This window comes from Penicillium robsamsonii (assembly GCF_028829455.1).
Source record: "Penicillium robsamsonii strain IBT 29466 chromosome Unknown utg000003l_segment0_segment0, whole genome shotgun sequence".
Lineage (NCBI taxonomy): Eukaryota > Fungi > Ascomycota > Eurotiomycetes > Eurotiales > Aspergillaceae > Penicillium > Penicillium robsamsonii.
In genome coordinates, this window is record NW_026643221.1 from 3034925 (window position 1) to 3047432 (window position 12508).

Here is a 12508-nt window from a genome sequence, read left to right on the forward strand (position 1 = left end):
TTATCGCATTTACTCGGCAGAGGATCGGGTGGTGCGCTTGGTGGCACCGCCCTTGTTGGTCTCAGCGGAGGAGCTGATAGCCTGTCCCTTCTTCTCCTTGGGAGCAGCGGCAGGCTGCTTACCCTTCTTCTCGGCTGGGGCAGCAGGGCTGCTGGCGCTGATGGCACCCACAACGATGAGGATCATAGTCAAGAGAAGCGCACCCAGGCCACCGGCCACCTCAGGGAGGGTCTTGGCAGCATTGATGGGGTCCTCCTTGGCCAGCTCAACGAAGTGGTTGACCTTCTGGCGGACGAAAGTGACAGGATCCTCCTGGAAGGTGACGGTGGTACCCTCGTCGTTGACCTCAGGCTTGGGCTTGGTAGCCTCCTCCTCGGCCTCCTCAATGGGGAACTTGACATCGAAGGTCTCCTTGCGGAGCTTCTCAGCATCCTCAACGGAGTGACCAATATAGACGTTATCAAACAGAATGTCATTCTGCATGGTCCAGATCTCAAAGCCAATAGCGCCCATGGGCTCAAGGTTGGATGGAGTCTTGTCCTCAAAGTAGGCGGGGTTCTTGATCTTACGGGGAGCCCAGATACCCTTGTAGGTAGGGTTGTCGATGAGAGGGGCCTCCCACTTGCCCTTGTACTCGGGGTTCTTGATCATAGGGCGGGTCCAAGTGCCACAGCCAGAGACATCGGCACACTTGGGGTTGGGGACAGTGGGGGCGAGCCAATCTCCATCTTCCTCGTCATCCCAATCCTCGGGCTTCTCGGCCTCGGGGTCGGGGATGCTATCGGCCTCATCCTCCAGCCAGTCGGCGGGCTGAGTGGCCTCCTCATCGAGGATCTCGAAGGGAGCCTCCTCATCCCAGTCGGCGGGCTTGGTGGCCTCGGGGTCGGCGATCTTAACCTCATCGACCCAGTCGGTGGGCTTGGAGTCCTTGGGGTCGTCAATCTCCTTCTCAGGGTTGACGGGAGGGTTGAAGTCCTCGAGGAGGCTACCCTTCTTGGCGGAGTCGCCGTTGATCAGGATCTCGAAGGTCTGATCGGGGTTGACGATCAGGGTGTAGAGGGAGGTGACCTTGTTGGTGCGGGCCACGGGAGGAGTCTTGAGGTGCTTCTCCTCGTATTCGCCGGTCTTGGGGTTCTTGTGGCGGAAGATGAAGTGAACCTTGTTAGTGGCACCGCACTTGTCAGGGCCGAACATGACGACATAGGGAGTGCCGTTGGAGAACTCCTCCTGGTGGAGCTTCTTGTTCTCCTGGAGAAGCTTAAGGTAGGCACCGCCGCAAACCAGGGAGTCTAACACAGGACAATTCCAGTCAGCACTTGAAAACGCGAGCAAATGTAGACGGCTATGACTCACTCTGCGGCTTAACCTCGTACTGAACGACCAAGGTCTTGCCCTTGTTGTCAATCTTCTTGGGGAACTTGGCGGAGATGGCGTGGTGGGCAGCAGCGTTCTTCACGACCAGACCCTTATCACCATCGATACCCTTGAAGACGGAGGGTTCCTCGACGGCCCATTCACCGACGTAAGCCCACTCATCCTCGGACTTGTCGTCCTTCTTCGCGTGGGAAGGCTTCCACCGAGACTCCCAGTCGTCTGTGAATTGTTCCAGGAATGGAGCCTTGAGGCTAGTAGGCTTGTAGGAGTTAGCAGGGAGTAGAGAGGGAATGGCTTTTAGATGCATACAGTGAAGGTAGGCTTCTCAATGACGGTGGTATCCGCAGTCTCCTCCTCCGCATGGGCGTAACCCATGAGGCTGGCGGAGGAGACCAGAGCCGATGTCAACGCAGTATTAAAGCGCATTGTAAACAACAGATAGAAGGAATGAAAGTGGAGCACACAGCACCAGAGTGAAGGAAAGAGGAGATGTGGTTTTATAGAAAGCGGACGCTGGGGGAAGGTCCAGGTGGCCTCTTCACTTAAGCTCCCCAATCGGGACTAGGGCGTGTACACACGGGTTTCGATCTTGTTCTACATAGCAACATCTACTTTGGGTGATTTATTTGACTGATTATTTAGTTAAATAATATTTATAACGCGTTTCGATTGGAGATTAGAGATTAAGGATTAGCAATATATTGTAATAAGTATTATAGCCGTCAAGTCTCGAGGGATATTAAATGTGCTGAATCCAGGTACGAAGTACAATAACCCCCAAATGCATTGTCCTCTGTAGATCTCCCCGGTTAATCTTTTGCCCCCCGCTCATACGTCCATTATTATTATTATTATTTATGGATTATACCCTTGCCATGGTAGCTTTCGGTGAGAGACCGTACGACTAATTTGTAAGTGACGCGCTCCAACAACTTACGCGTATAGCAAATACCCGCAGTTGATGATCCTTAATGATTGCAGATTGGGTGCCTTAGGTCCTTGCCTCAGGCAGAGACTCCTCGGTAGTTGGATGTCGGTCTCCTTTCCTGTTTTATTTTCCTTATTATTTGAGTAAATATGAAAGCTATCTCGATTGGAGGTTAGAGAACTAATATATTTTAACTTATAGAATTGTCAAGTAGGGATGTAGGGATGTTAAACGTGTTGAATATGTACTCCGTATGTTGTATGTATGAATAAATATTGTCCGCAGATCTCCCCAATTACTTTCTTCCCCCCGCTCAAACGTCCATTGGTTACTCGGCACTTTCGGTCCCAAAAACTTATCTCACCTCGACGACAAAATTGGTAACTTGAAATCCTACGCCCTCTCCCGACTTTGGGATTATCTCCCTTGGCCTACGCTAATCTGTCACAGCCCATCATGTGCCCCGCAGACCAAACCGTCGCAACGAACAACGACCACTTGGTCCAGTCTGAGGACCCCGAACACCCGGCCAACCTTATTCCCGAGCTCTGTCGCAAATTCTACAACTGGGGATGGGTTACCGGCACCGGAGGTGGTGTAAGCTTATACTTGCAAGGGAAAAAAAAAGTGCAACGGTACCCAGCTGATGGAAAACTAGACCTCGATCCGCCAAGGTGACCACATCTTTATCGCCCCGTCTGGAGTACAGAAGGAATTGATGAAGCCCGACAACATCTTTGTGCTCCAATGGCCCACCCCCAAGTACCCTGCCTCGGACCGCAGCTACATCCGCAAGCCTCTCAAGCTCAACCCCTCCGCCTGTACCCCACTATTCCTGACTGCCTTTGAGCAAGGTGCTGGCTGCTGTATCCACACCCACTCACAATGGGCCGTTCTAGTCACTCTGTTGGTGGAGCGGGAGAAGGGCCCTGATGCTTGCTTCGAGATCAGCAACATTGAGCAGATCAAGGGCATTCCTCGCGGTAAAGGAAAGGGCATGCTCGGATTCTTCGATACTTTGAAGATTCCCATTATTGAAAACACCGCCTTCGAAGAGGACCTCACTAGCGGTTTGGAGGCAGCCATGAACAAGTACCCGGACACATACGCGGTACTTGTCCGGAGGCACGGAATGTAAGTAATAGTCACCTCCATGTGATACTGATGTGTATACTAATTCTGGTTCCTGCAGTTACGTCTGGGGTGATAACACTGCCAAGGCGAAGACTCAGTGTGAGAGTCTGGATTACATCTTCCAGCTGGCTGTGGAAATGCACAAGCTGGGCCTCCCGTGGGTCAAATAGATACTGCACGGTTTCCAATGACCTGTTTTATGCCGATGGTGGTTTAAGCTGGGAAAATCGTGGATATATTACCCCGATATCGAGAAGCTCCAATTGAAATGATGTGACGTATTGCGACATGGGACATGTAGAACAAGCTGGCCAGGGGTTGTATAGAGGTTATCGGGTATTGAGTGGCATCGAGTGGATTGGATTCGTCATAAACATAAATAAATAGCCTCCATTTTATCGAAAGCAGTGCCAATGGCAAAGTAATTGAACAAGTCAAGGAAATACCACATGGGGTGGGATCCCGTGAGTGACTAAGGATGCGGATCGGCCTCCACTCCAACCAGCTCCCTCTCCAACTCCATACACCTTCGAAGCTCCGATTGAACCAACATTAATATTTATTTGATTTGTCTTCTCGCCATTATCCCATTCCTTTCGCTTCGATCTCATACCGGCAACAATGGATCTCGACTCTGGAGATTCCCCGTGGGGCGGTAGGCAGTCATGATACCACAGCTCGTTGAATCGCAGTCTGATTTATGATGTAGATGAGCCTTCACAGTTTAAGCCCAACGATGGCTCCTCCAAAACCGGCACTCAGGGAGCTGGTATGTTTTATTTGGCCTGTCCGCTCTTTCCACGACCACTCACTAAGCGCACTCTACCATACAGCAGCTGCACAACCCCCCGCGTCAGACAGCTCGCCCGCTGTCCGCGTACCAGGAAGAAGAGGCCCACGAGGAACACGCAAGATCAGCGCACAAGCCACTAAACTTGAATCGGTCGATGATTCCGTCGACCCTCTCGGTCCATTGGGAGAAGCGCCCGCCGAGGCCCCAACATCCACAGATGAGGCACCAGCACCGCCCCAGAAGGAGCCATTCGCCGGACGTGGCGCGCGACCACTCTCCTCTCCATCCCATGTATCTGGTGGAGTTGGGGCGGCGGACTCGGCTAATGTGGAAGAGGACAACGCGGTCTTCCGCGGACCCCCTCCTGTGCAACCGACGGCGCAAGCTGATGGACCGAAAAGACAGACGCAGCCCAGCATGAGCGTGGAGCAGGCTGCGAAGCCGACTTTCCAGATCTATGTCGGAGATCCGCACAAAGTGGGAGACCTAACAAGCAGTCACATTGTTTATCAAGTTTCGACGAAGGTAATTGGACTACACGGACGTGAAGCTTACAGGCTGGAAAAGAAGAAGCTGACAGTAATTGGTATGGGTAGACAACATCCAAGGCTTATCGTCAACCTGAATTCACCGTCAGCCGTCGATACCGTGATTTCCTCTGGCTCTACAACTCCCTGCACGGCAATAACCCCGGAGTGGTTGTTGCGCCTCCGCCCGAGAAGCAAGCAGTTGGCCGGTTCGATACTAACTTTGTAGAGTCGAGGAGAGCTGCTTTGGAACGAATGCTTAACAAAATTGCCAGCCATCCTATTCTTCAACATGATGGCGATCTGAAGATCTTCCTGGAAAGTGAAGCTTTCACCGTTGATGTTAAGAATAAGGAAAACCGAGAGCCCGATATTGGCCCAAGCAAGGGAATGCTGAGCTCCTTTGGTATTTCTGTTGGTGGAGGAAGCAAGTTTGTGGAACATGACGATGTAAGTGAATTGTTTCTGACTCTGATACATCCCGCCTGCTCACATATCGATAGTGGTTCCACGACCGAAAGGTCTATTTGGATGCATTGGAGAACCAGCTGAAGGCTCTATTGAAGTCAATGGACACGGTGGTTCTTCAACGAAAGGGACTGGCCGAGGCCGCAGGCGACTTTTCGAGCTCATTGCACGCCTTATCTGCTGTCGAGCTGTCTCCCGCCCTCTCCTATCCATTGGAAGGCTTGTCAGAACTTCAATTGCGCATTCGGGAACTTTATGACCGACAGGCGCAGCAGGATGTTCTGACGCTTGGAATCACGATCGATGAATATATCCGTTTAATTGGAAGTGTCAAGATGGCTTTCACGCAGCGACAAAAGGCCTTCCACACCTGGCATGCGGCAGAGTCCGACCTACAGAAGCGCAAGAATACCCAAGACAAGCTACTCCGCCAGGGCAAGACTCAGCAAGACCGCTTGAACCAAGCCAACGCCGACGTTGCAGATGCGGAGCGCAAAGTCCACCAAACGCGGCTGCTCTTTGAAGATATGGGCCGGCTTATGCGGAGCGAACTGCAACGGTTCGAGAAGGAGAAGGTGGAGGACTTCAAGTCTGGTGTGGAGACATTCCTTGAAAGCGCAGTTGAAGCTCAGAAAGAGGTAAGTTCTTTCCAACTCTTGCGGACTCATCTCATTCAGCTAACCCCAAATACAGTTGATTGAACTCTGGGAGACATTCCTCCTGCGCCTAGACGCTGGCGAGGAAGGGCTTCCATATTATGTACCACCCGAGACGGGCGATTCATCCGCTCCAGCAGAGCCCACAGGGTCAGGCCCGGAATCGGGGTCAGTGGCCACTGAGGATGGTGCTTGATATCCCTTCTATCCAGGGTGCTTTTTTACAACCCCCGAAACTAGCGCCGTTTTATCTCGTCTTGGTTTGTATTCATTATGGGAAAACCCTCCAGGGCTTTTGCGATGTTATTTTATGTTATGCTGCAACTGATGATGATCCTCAGCAAGCCGATGAGCTTTGTGTTTTTCTATTTCCGCTTCATTCCGAATACCACTGTTCGCGTACTGTAGCAAATAAATTCATTACCTGCCCTAGTTATACTGTCCCGTATCTATACATATTCTTTTGGCCTAGATCTATATCTAGCGTAGAATTCCCATCACGCAGTGGAATGTCTACGAGCTTGGTGCTTTGCGGGCTGGGTCGAATGTTATTGAGGTGAGGTGATGGATGTAGCGAAAGTTTAGGATATAAACATCAAATGTTATACATGGAAAGGTCGTTTTGCACATTTCAAGGAAGTATTGAGAAGATATCAAAGACTACCAGAAAGAGACAAATATGTAGCATGGATGAGAGAAAAGATGAATTCTTGGTATAATACAGCAGGCTCATACCAGACATATGTATATTGTACAAGATCAAAAACACAACAAAAAGAAACAAAAAGAAGAATCCCAACTCCCATCCAAGCGGCACAAACCAGAACAACCTGATTCAACCCAAGAATCCCAAACCCACTATTTCTTTCCAGTGAACTTAGGAGTCTTCTTCTCAGGCGGGGGCGGCGCCTCATTCTGTCCGAAAGCACTAATCAAATCAAGCAAGTTATCCTCCTCCTCCTGATCAGCCTTAGCCTGAGCCTGAGCCTGAGCATCCGCCTCCGCCTGCTTAGCAGCAACAGGGTCCTTAGCCGCCTCTGTTTCAACAACAGGCGCGCTGGCATCAAAGCTGCGACCGAATCTGGCACGGAAAGCAGCGAGACGACCGGCCTCATCCTCCTCGACGTTCATCAGCTTGCTGCTGGACGGGTTCCAGAGGAGGGAGTTGCGCGTGTCGCGCGTGGAGCGGTAGATCGGGGCCGGGGAGGTCGTGCGGTGCGTGAAGGTGCTGCCGTCAGAGAGGGTGATGAGCTGTGTGAAGGTGTAGGGGCGCTTGGGGCGACGGAGGAGAGTTGCGTGTCGGCATTGAGAGCAGACGAAGGTTGTGCCGCTCGATTGCGTGGGGAGTCTTGTAGGGAGGATGGTGGTTGTTGAGTTGGTGATTGTGGCCGCGGTGCGGCGGAGGGAGGTGTGCATTGACATGTTGGATGGGTTGGTTCGGCAATGCCGATGGAAATATAATGGGGATTAGCGAGGTGGGCGGAGTTTGACGGGGGCCGCAATGCTATCGGGGAGGTTGCGGAGGTTGTGAAGTTGATGCTATAGCAGAGAAATTATCGCGGGTTATGTAAGCGGATCTGTTCTTTTCTGGATTTTTGTAACTTCGATGTTCGGATGACTTCATACTGCCCCATGTCTCTGTGAGTCTGTCTTTTTTATTTGCTGGTTTAGACATGAATTGGCAGAGCCTGGATATCTATGAATTTGTTCCCTGCGTGATCCCCTGAGCACCTTTCAAAGCTCCGTCAATTCCAGGCCGGCGGGATGAAGCTCGCCTTTCCAGTCGCGCATGGGACTGCTCGGACAGCACTCGGAGGTAGGTTATCATGATGTATTTCCAAGTGCTTGTGTCAATTGTACTAATGGGATCCGTTAGAACTATTATGCATTAAGAACTATACACCCTTGTTCCTGGGAACTTCTCTTTCCCTCGGGACATCTCCAGCTGTACCATATACCCATTACCGATCGCGATGCGTTCAACGACGATATACCAGCAATTCCACAGCCACTTTAAAAAAAGATGACTGCACGGCGAAGGTCAATGCCCCATCCCATGCAGGCAACGCCCCACAACCACCAACACCCTCAACATCTATATCCGACCAAGTCCGCCTCCTCATGCGCCGAGTCCCCTACCCCGTCGCAATCATAACAGCAACCGATCCATCCGGCCCAGAAAACACAACCTCCTTCCGTGGCATGACCGTCTCCTCTTTCAGCACCGTCACCCTCACTCCACACCCTGTGATCTCGTTCAACGTGCGCCGCCCATCGGAGACATTGAATGCGTTGCTTGCTTCGCGCCGGTTTCTGGTTCATTTGCTTGCACCGAGCCCGGAGACTGCTACTCTAGCCAGGGATTTCTCTAAAGGGAATGTCACCCTCGCTGCTATGTTGAGGGGACACGGACAGTTTGAGTTCGCGGCTTTACCTACTGAGAACGAGGACGGATCTCCTCAAAGACCACTTCCTATTCTTAAGCGGAGGGCGGAAGCAGCATCTGCGAATGATGGTGTCGACTTTCCTTTCGTTTTTGAATGTACCCTACATCCAGAGAAGATTGATGTGCATGATCACTCGATTGTGCTGGGCACTGTTGTTCGGACGATCGAAGGCTCTAGGTCTATTGAGGCGAAGGGACTGGATGGCAAGGTCTTGGATGAACATTCGCCTGAGCGGCTTTGTTTAGCATATGCAAATACCAAGTTTTGGAAGATGGGGGGTGAATTTTGAGCTGGCATGCTTGGTTCCATCTAAGCCATGGATGAAGAATGCTTCATCGCTTATGCCTTCCGGCAAAGCACTGTATATATACTTGGGAATACGGCGTTTGGGCTGTACATAGACTTTTGATTAGACACATGGTATCACAGACAATTTCCATGACCTATCCACTATATGATCCTACAGTAGACATGGAGAGATGAAGATGAGAAATGCTTTCATGATATTGATGAGTCTACGCTTTTTGTGTGTGTGTGTGTGAGAGAGAGAGTATACAAGAACCGAGTATAGAACACTTTGTTTTCGGTGTTAGGAACAGAGCTGCCAAGTATCTCACTTCGATCGAATCCATATAGTTGCTATCTCATCGCGAGATGCATGCCATACTACCGCAATGACTCAAGAAACCAGGAGCCACCACAGTGCAGGCCGACAAGAAAGAGATTGACTAGCACAGGGCGGAAATCCAACCAGACGGAACCAAAAGCACAGACACACAAAACCCGAGGCCACTTCTCGGAAGACAAGTATGCAAGTGAGATAGAGCACCGGTTTGACAGTGCAGCTAGGTATTGAGACCACGGAAGCAACCGCCGAGAGAACTAGTCCCGCGACGAGTGCGGACTGCCGGTCCCACTGCCACTGCCACCACTACCACTACCAGTGCCACTCCCTCGACTTACTGCTCGCTGGAAAGGGCTCAAAACCGGACGCACACCTTGATTCAGGAAACCATTTCCATCGGACCCAGGGCGAGGCTTGGTCTCACCAAGTAACTCGGACAGGTCAAGCTGGAGAGCCGGCAAGCGGTTCGCGTCCAAGAAGTCAGAGCCGTATTGGCTGCTGCGAGTTGAGCGGTTGGAGAACGAACGATCTCGGTGATTGATGGTAGCGTCTGGCCCAAAGTATGAGCCCGTGTTCCCAATAGGAGAGGTTGGAAACTGTGGGAGGAAGGGAAGGTCTTGCGATGGACTAGTTGGATTTGACGGCATTTCGTAGACTGGCGAAGACGAAATCTGCAGGGGACTAGATCTCGCAGGAAAGCTGAGACCCCCTAAAAGAGATCGAACGCTAGGCGCAGAGGTCGTAGATGCGTTGAATGACGGACCACTAGTGTCGGGCATAGGATTGGTTCCTGGCAAGTTGCCCTCGGGGGTGAGAGGACCAGACTCGAGGAGCATCTGCTGCTGTTGTTGCTGAATGGACTGCTCAATTGCAGTTGCCTGCTGCCAGAGTTGACTCGTGCGCAGTTGGAAATCCTGCACAGATTGGCTGATGCTCGCAAATTGCTCGTGGAAATTAGTCTCCATCTTTGACTGGTCTTGCTCTCTGGCAAATTGTTCGGCAGCACGGCGTTCTCTCTCATTCAACCCTTGGGCATTGGCCGAGATGATACGCTCATACTGCTCGTTCACCCGAGTGCGGCGACCTTGGAGACGCTCACGCTTCTGGACAGCCTGAGTCAATTCCAATTCCAGTGCCGCCACCTGCTGAGCGGCAGCTGCCCGAGCAGCAGTAACCTCTTCTTTCGTCAGATTGAAAGCTTCCACTTCACGTTCGAAATCCGCTTTGTGCGCCGACCATTCTTCCATCTCCTCCTCGGGAACATTTTCCATGGTGTCAAGTTGTACCTCTAGCGCCGCAGTAGCCTCTTCAGTTTGCCGGATGTTTCGTTCTAGTTGAAGCGAACGCTGCTTTTGGCGATTCTCATCATTTCCGCTGTGGAGGCGAGCATTGAAGTTCTCGAGTTCTTTCCGGATTTTTGAGATAACAGTTTTGTGATCGTTCTTCGTCTTTTTCAGACGGTTGCGCTTTTCGTTCAACTTGGATTCCGCATTGCTGATAGAGTTTTTGAGCGTCGTTGTGGGGGATGATGGACGGTAGGTCGGCTGTGGGGGTGTCGATACCGTGGAAATGACTATTCAAGCAATGAGATGATTGAAAAAAGAAATGCCGAGATTTAACGTGAACTTACCTTGCTCTGTGTCAGTCGTTGTAGGGGTCTTGACACTCATGACACAGATTTCCTCGTCAGTATCGCTTCGTACAAATGCGCATGTGTAGGCGCAGTTGGGAGCAAGTCCAGCGATCTCGCCCCGCCATTGGACAACACTCGGGCCCTTGGCGTCTGAAACCCTGCATATCGAAGCGGTAGCCCAGAGCGCCCCATTGACGCAGACGTAGAACGGTTCCATGTCTCCTCCCAAACGGCCGGCTTCAAAGGAACCCGACACGGCGGGGTCATCGGTAAATTCACCCGCGGCGAATTTAATCGAAGAGCTATCCACATCCGTGATCCATATTAACCCGTCGTCGAGGGAAACACCTTGCAGATCCTCCTCCGTCATTGTGAGATTGCGGGCTGTCTTGGAGACAGCCCGCGAATGTTCATATTCCCTCATCACCGTGACCTTTGTACTGGCAAGCGCAGCCCAGAACGGCTGTCGGCTCCGAACTTGATTGGCTTGTCGTCTGCGTTTCTTGGCTGAGGTAAAACGATCCTTTCCGTCTTTCAACTGACCGTCAGGTCCCACGAAAGAAGAAGAAACACTGGCAGCTGATTCTAGGGCAGAATCGGCTTGTCCTTGTGACCCCGCAGAAGCCTCCGTATCCCCCCGCTTGCCGGTTCGTAATGGTGTTGGTGACCGATTCTTGGCCATCGAACGTCGTGCCATGGCGGTTCCAGCTTGTGCTAGGATGTGTACCGCAAGAAGGCTGCGGAGCCAGCTGGGAGACGTCTGTTCTTCGGAGCGTCGGAACTCGGCGGGTAGCAGATGCGAATACTGGGAGAGGAGATCGGGACTGAGCAGTTTAGCAGAGACAAGATGACCCAAGACAAAATCCTGGATGCCTTTACTGCGAACAAGATGAAGAAGCAGAACAATTCCGACACAGAGAGCATTGACCCCGCCGTTCTTTCCGGAACCCCCACCACCTAGGGTGATAGCAACCTGGACATGAGCGAGATCGATGGCAAAGTTTTGCGCCCAGGTCCACATGAAGAGGCCCCAGAGAAGTATGCAAAACCCATCCATCGCAATCATTGTCCCCAGAGATGGCGTCCCAGCCGGACCTTGAAAAATATCGAAGTTCGACGACAAAGAACCGGCCGCGGCGCCGCTCGGGGGCATGAAAGTCAAAGAGGCGAACAAGAACTGAACCAGAGTCAAGACCATCGGTGGAAGCTGGAGCAAGAAAATCAAGATGGCGATGGTGTCGTACATGGGGCACGATTTGAGGATAGTGGATGCGAGTTGGAGCGGATTAATCGAGGCATTGGATCCAGATCGTTTCGAGTTTCCATTGCGAGAGGCATGACCTGCCATGCCACCATTCTGGGCGACATCGCTGTTTTCCTCCGCGGATACCATTTCTCCACCCTTGCTATGTCCATTCAACATCCCACGCACATTGCTATCTGCCTTTGTACTATCCTCTCCTTTGCCGGAAACTGTCGGAGATACCACGGCTGTATCGCTAGTAGATCGCACGGAGGATAGATCGAATTGAGCGGACGCGCCCGGACCGGTAGCAGAGCCGTTTCCCGAGTTGCCGTTCAGATGGCCGCTTGACTTTTGCTTCGTTACTTTCTTGCCGGGACCGACGAGGCCATTCTCCTGCCGATTGCTCTGGTTCTTCTTAGCTGCAGCGGAGCGTGGCATGGACAAGGGAGCCCGAAACCCAGGTCCGAGTCAGCTTGGCGGGATGAAGCCAAGGACTGGGACCAGGAAAAAGGCGAAAACGGACTAAAATTGAATATGGTGGGGGGAGGGAAATGGTGCAGATTGGTTCGTATTGTAATGAAGATGAGACAGAGAAAAGAAGTAAATGTATAAGGAAAGTGAGAAAAAAAGAGAAGGACAAGAGGCGACACTCTACGTGGAAGCGTGAAGGGGAAAAA

General features: G+C 51.8%; 6 protein-coding genes across 6 annotated transcripts; 3 read left to right on the top strand and 3 right to left on the bottom strand.

Annotated features, from left to right (window-relative positions):
- Nucleotides 1-9: 9 nt before the first annotated feature.
- On the bottom strand, nucleotides 10-1800 carry clxA (calnexin; the record flags this gene model as incomplete). The annotated part of the gene is made up of 3 exons (XM_057230121.1): nucleotides 10-1289; nucleotides 1354-1633; nucleotides 1684-1800. 3 exons carry the CDS (start codon nucleotides 1798-1800, stop codon nucleotides 10-12), a joined length of 1677 nt encoding a protein of 558 aa, XP_057085211.1.
- A 958-nt stretch (nucleotides 1801-2758) lies between these two features.
- mde1 (methylthioribulose 1-phosphate dehydratase MDE1) lies at nucleotides 2759-3683 on the top strand (the record flags this gene model as incomplete). Its single annotated transcript, XM_057230122.1, has 3 exons — nucleotides 2759-2899; nucleotides 2961-3436; nucleotides 3495-3683. 3 exons carry the CDS (start codon nucleotides 2759-2761, stop codon nucleotides 3604-3606), a joined length of 729 nt encoding a protein of 242 aa, XP_057085212.1. The 3' UTR covers nucleotides 3607-3683.
- Nucleotides 3684-4057: 374 nt separating this feature from the next.
- On the top strand, nucleotides 4058-6076 carry N7447_005861 (sorting nexin 1; the record flags this gene model as incomplete). The annotated part of the gene is made up of 6 exons (XM_057230123.1): nucleotides 4058-4091; nucleotides 4146-4205; nucleotides 4270-4754; nucleotides 4826-5206; nucleotides 5260-5862; nucleotides 5918-6076. The coding sequence occupies 6 exons, from the start codon at nucleotides 4058-4060 to the stop codon at nucleotides 6074-6076; spliced, it is 1722 nt and encodes a 573-aa protein (XP_057085213.1).
- A 662-nt stretch (nucleotides 6077-6738) lies between these two features.
- N7447_005862 (mitochondrial 54S ribosomal protein bL31m) lies at nucleotides 6739-7302 on the bottom strand (the record flags this gene model as incomplete). The annotated part of the gene is made up of 1 exon (XM_057230124.1): nucleotides 6739-7302. The coding sequence occupies one exon, from the start codon at nucleotides 7300-7302 to the stop codon at nucleotides 6739-6741; it is 564 nt and encodes a 187-aa protein (XP_057085214.1).
- Nucleotides 7303-7644: 342 nt separating this feature from the next.
- N7447_005863 (flavin reductase family protein) lies at nucleotides 7645-8616 on the top strand (the record flags this gene model as incomplete). The annotated part of the gene is made up of 2 exons (XM_057230125.1): nucleotides 7645-7696; nucleotides 7757-8616. The coding sequence occupies 2 exons, from the start codon at nucleotides 7645-7647 to the stop codon at nucleotides 8614-8616; spliced, it is 912 nt and encodes a 303-aa protein (XP_057085215.1).
- A 593-nt stretch (nucleotides 8617-9209) lies between these two features.
- N7447_005864 (uncharacterized protein) lies at nucleotides 9210-12269 on the bottom strand (the record flags this gene model as incomplete). The annotated part of the gene is made up of 2 exons (XM_057230126.1): nucleotides 9210-10525; nucleotides 10583-12269. 2 exons carry the CDS (start codon nucleotides 12267-12269, stop codon nucleotides 9210-9212), a joined length of 3003 nt encoding a protein of 1000 aa, XP_057085216.1.
- Between the last annotated feature and the right edge of the window lie 239 nt (nucleotides 12270-12508).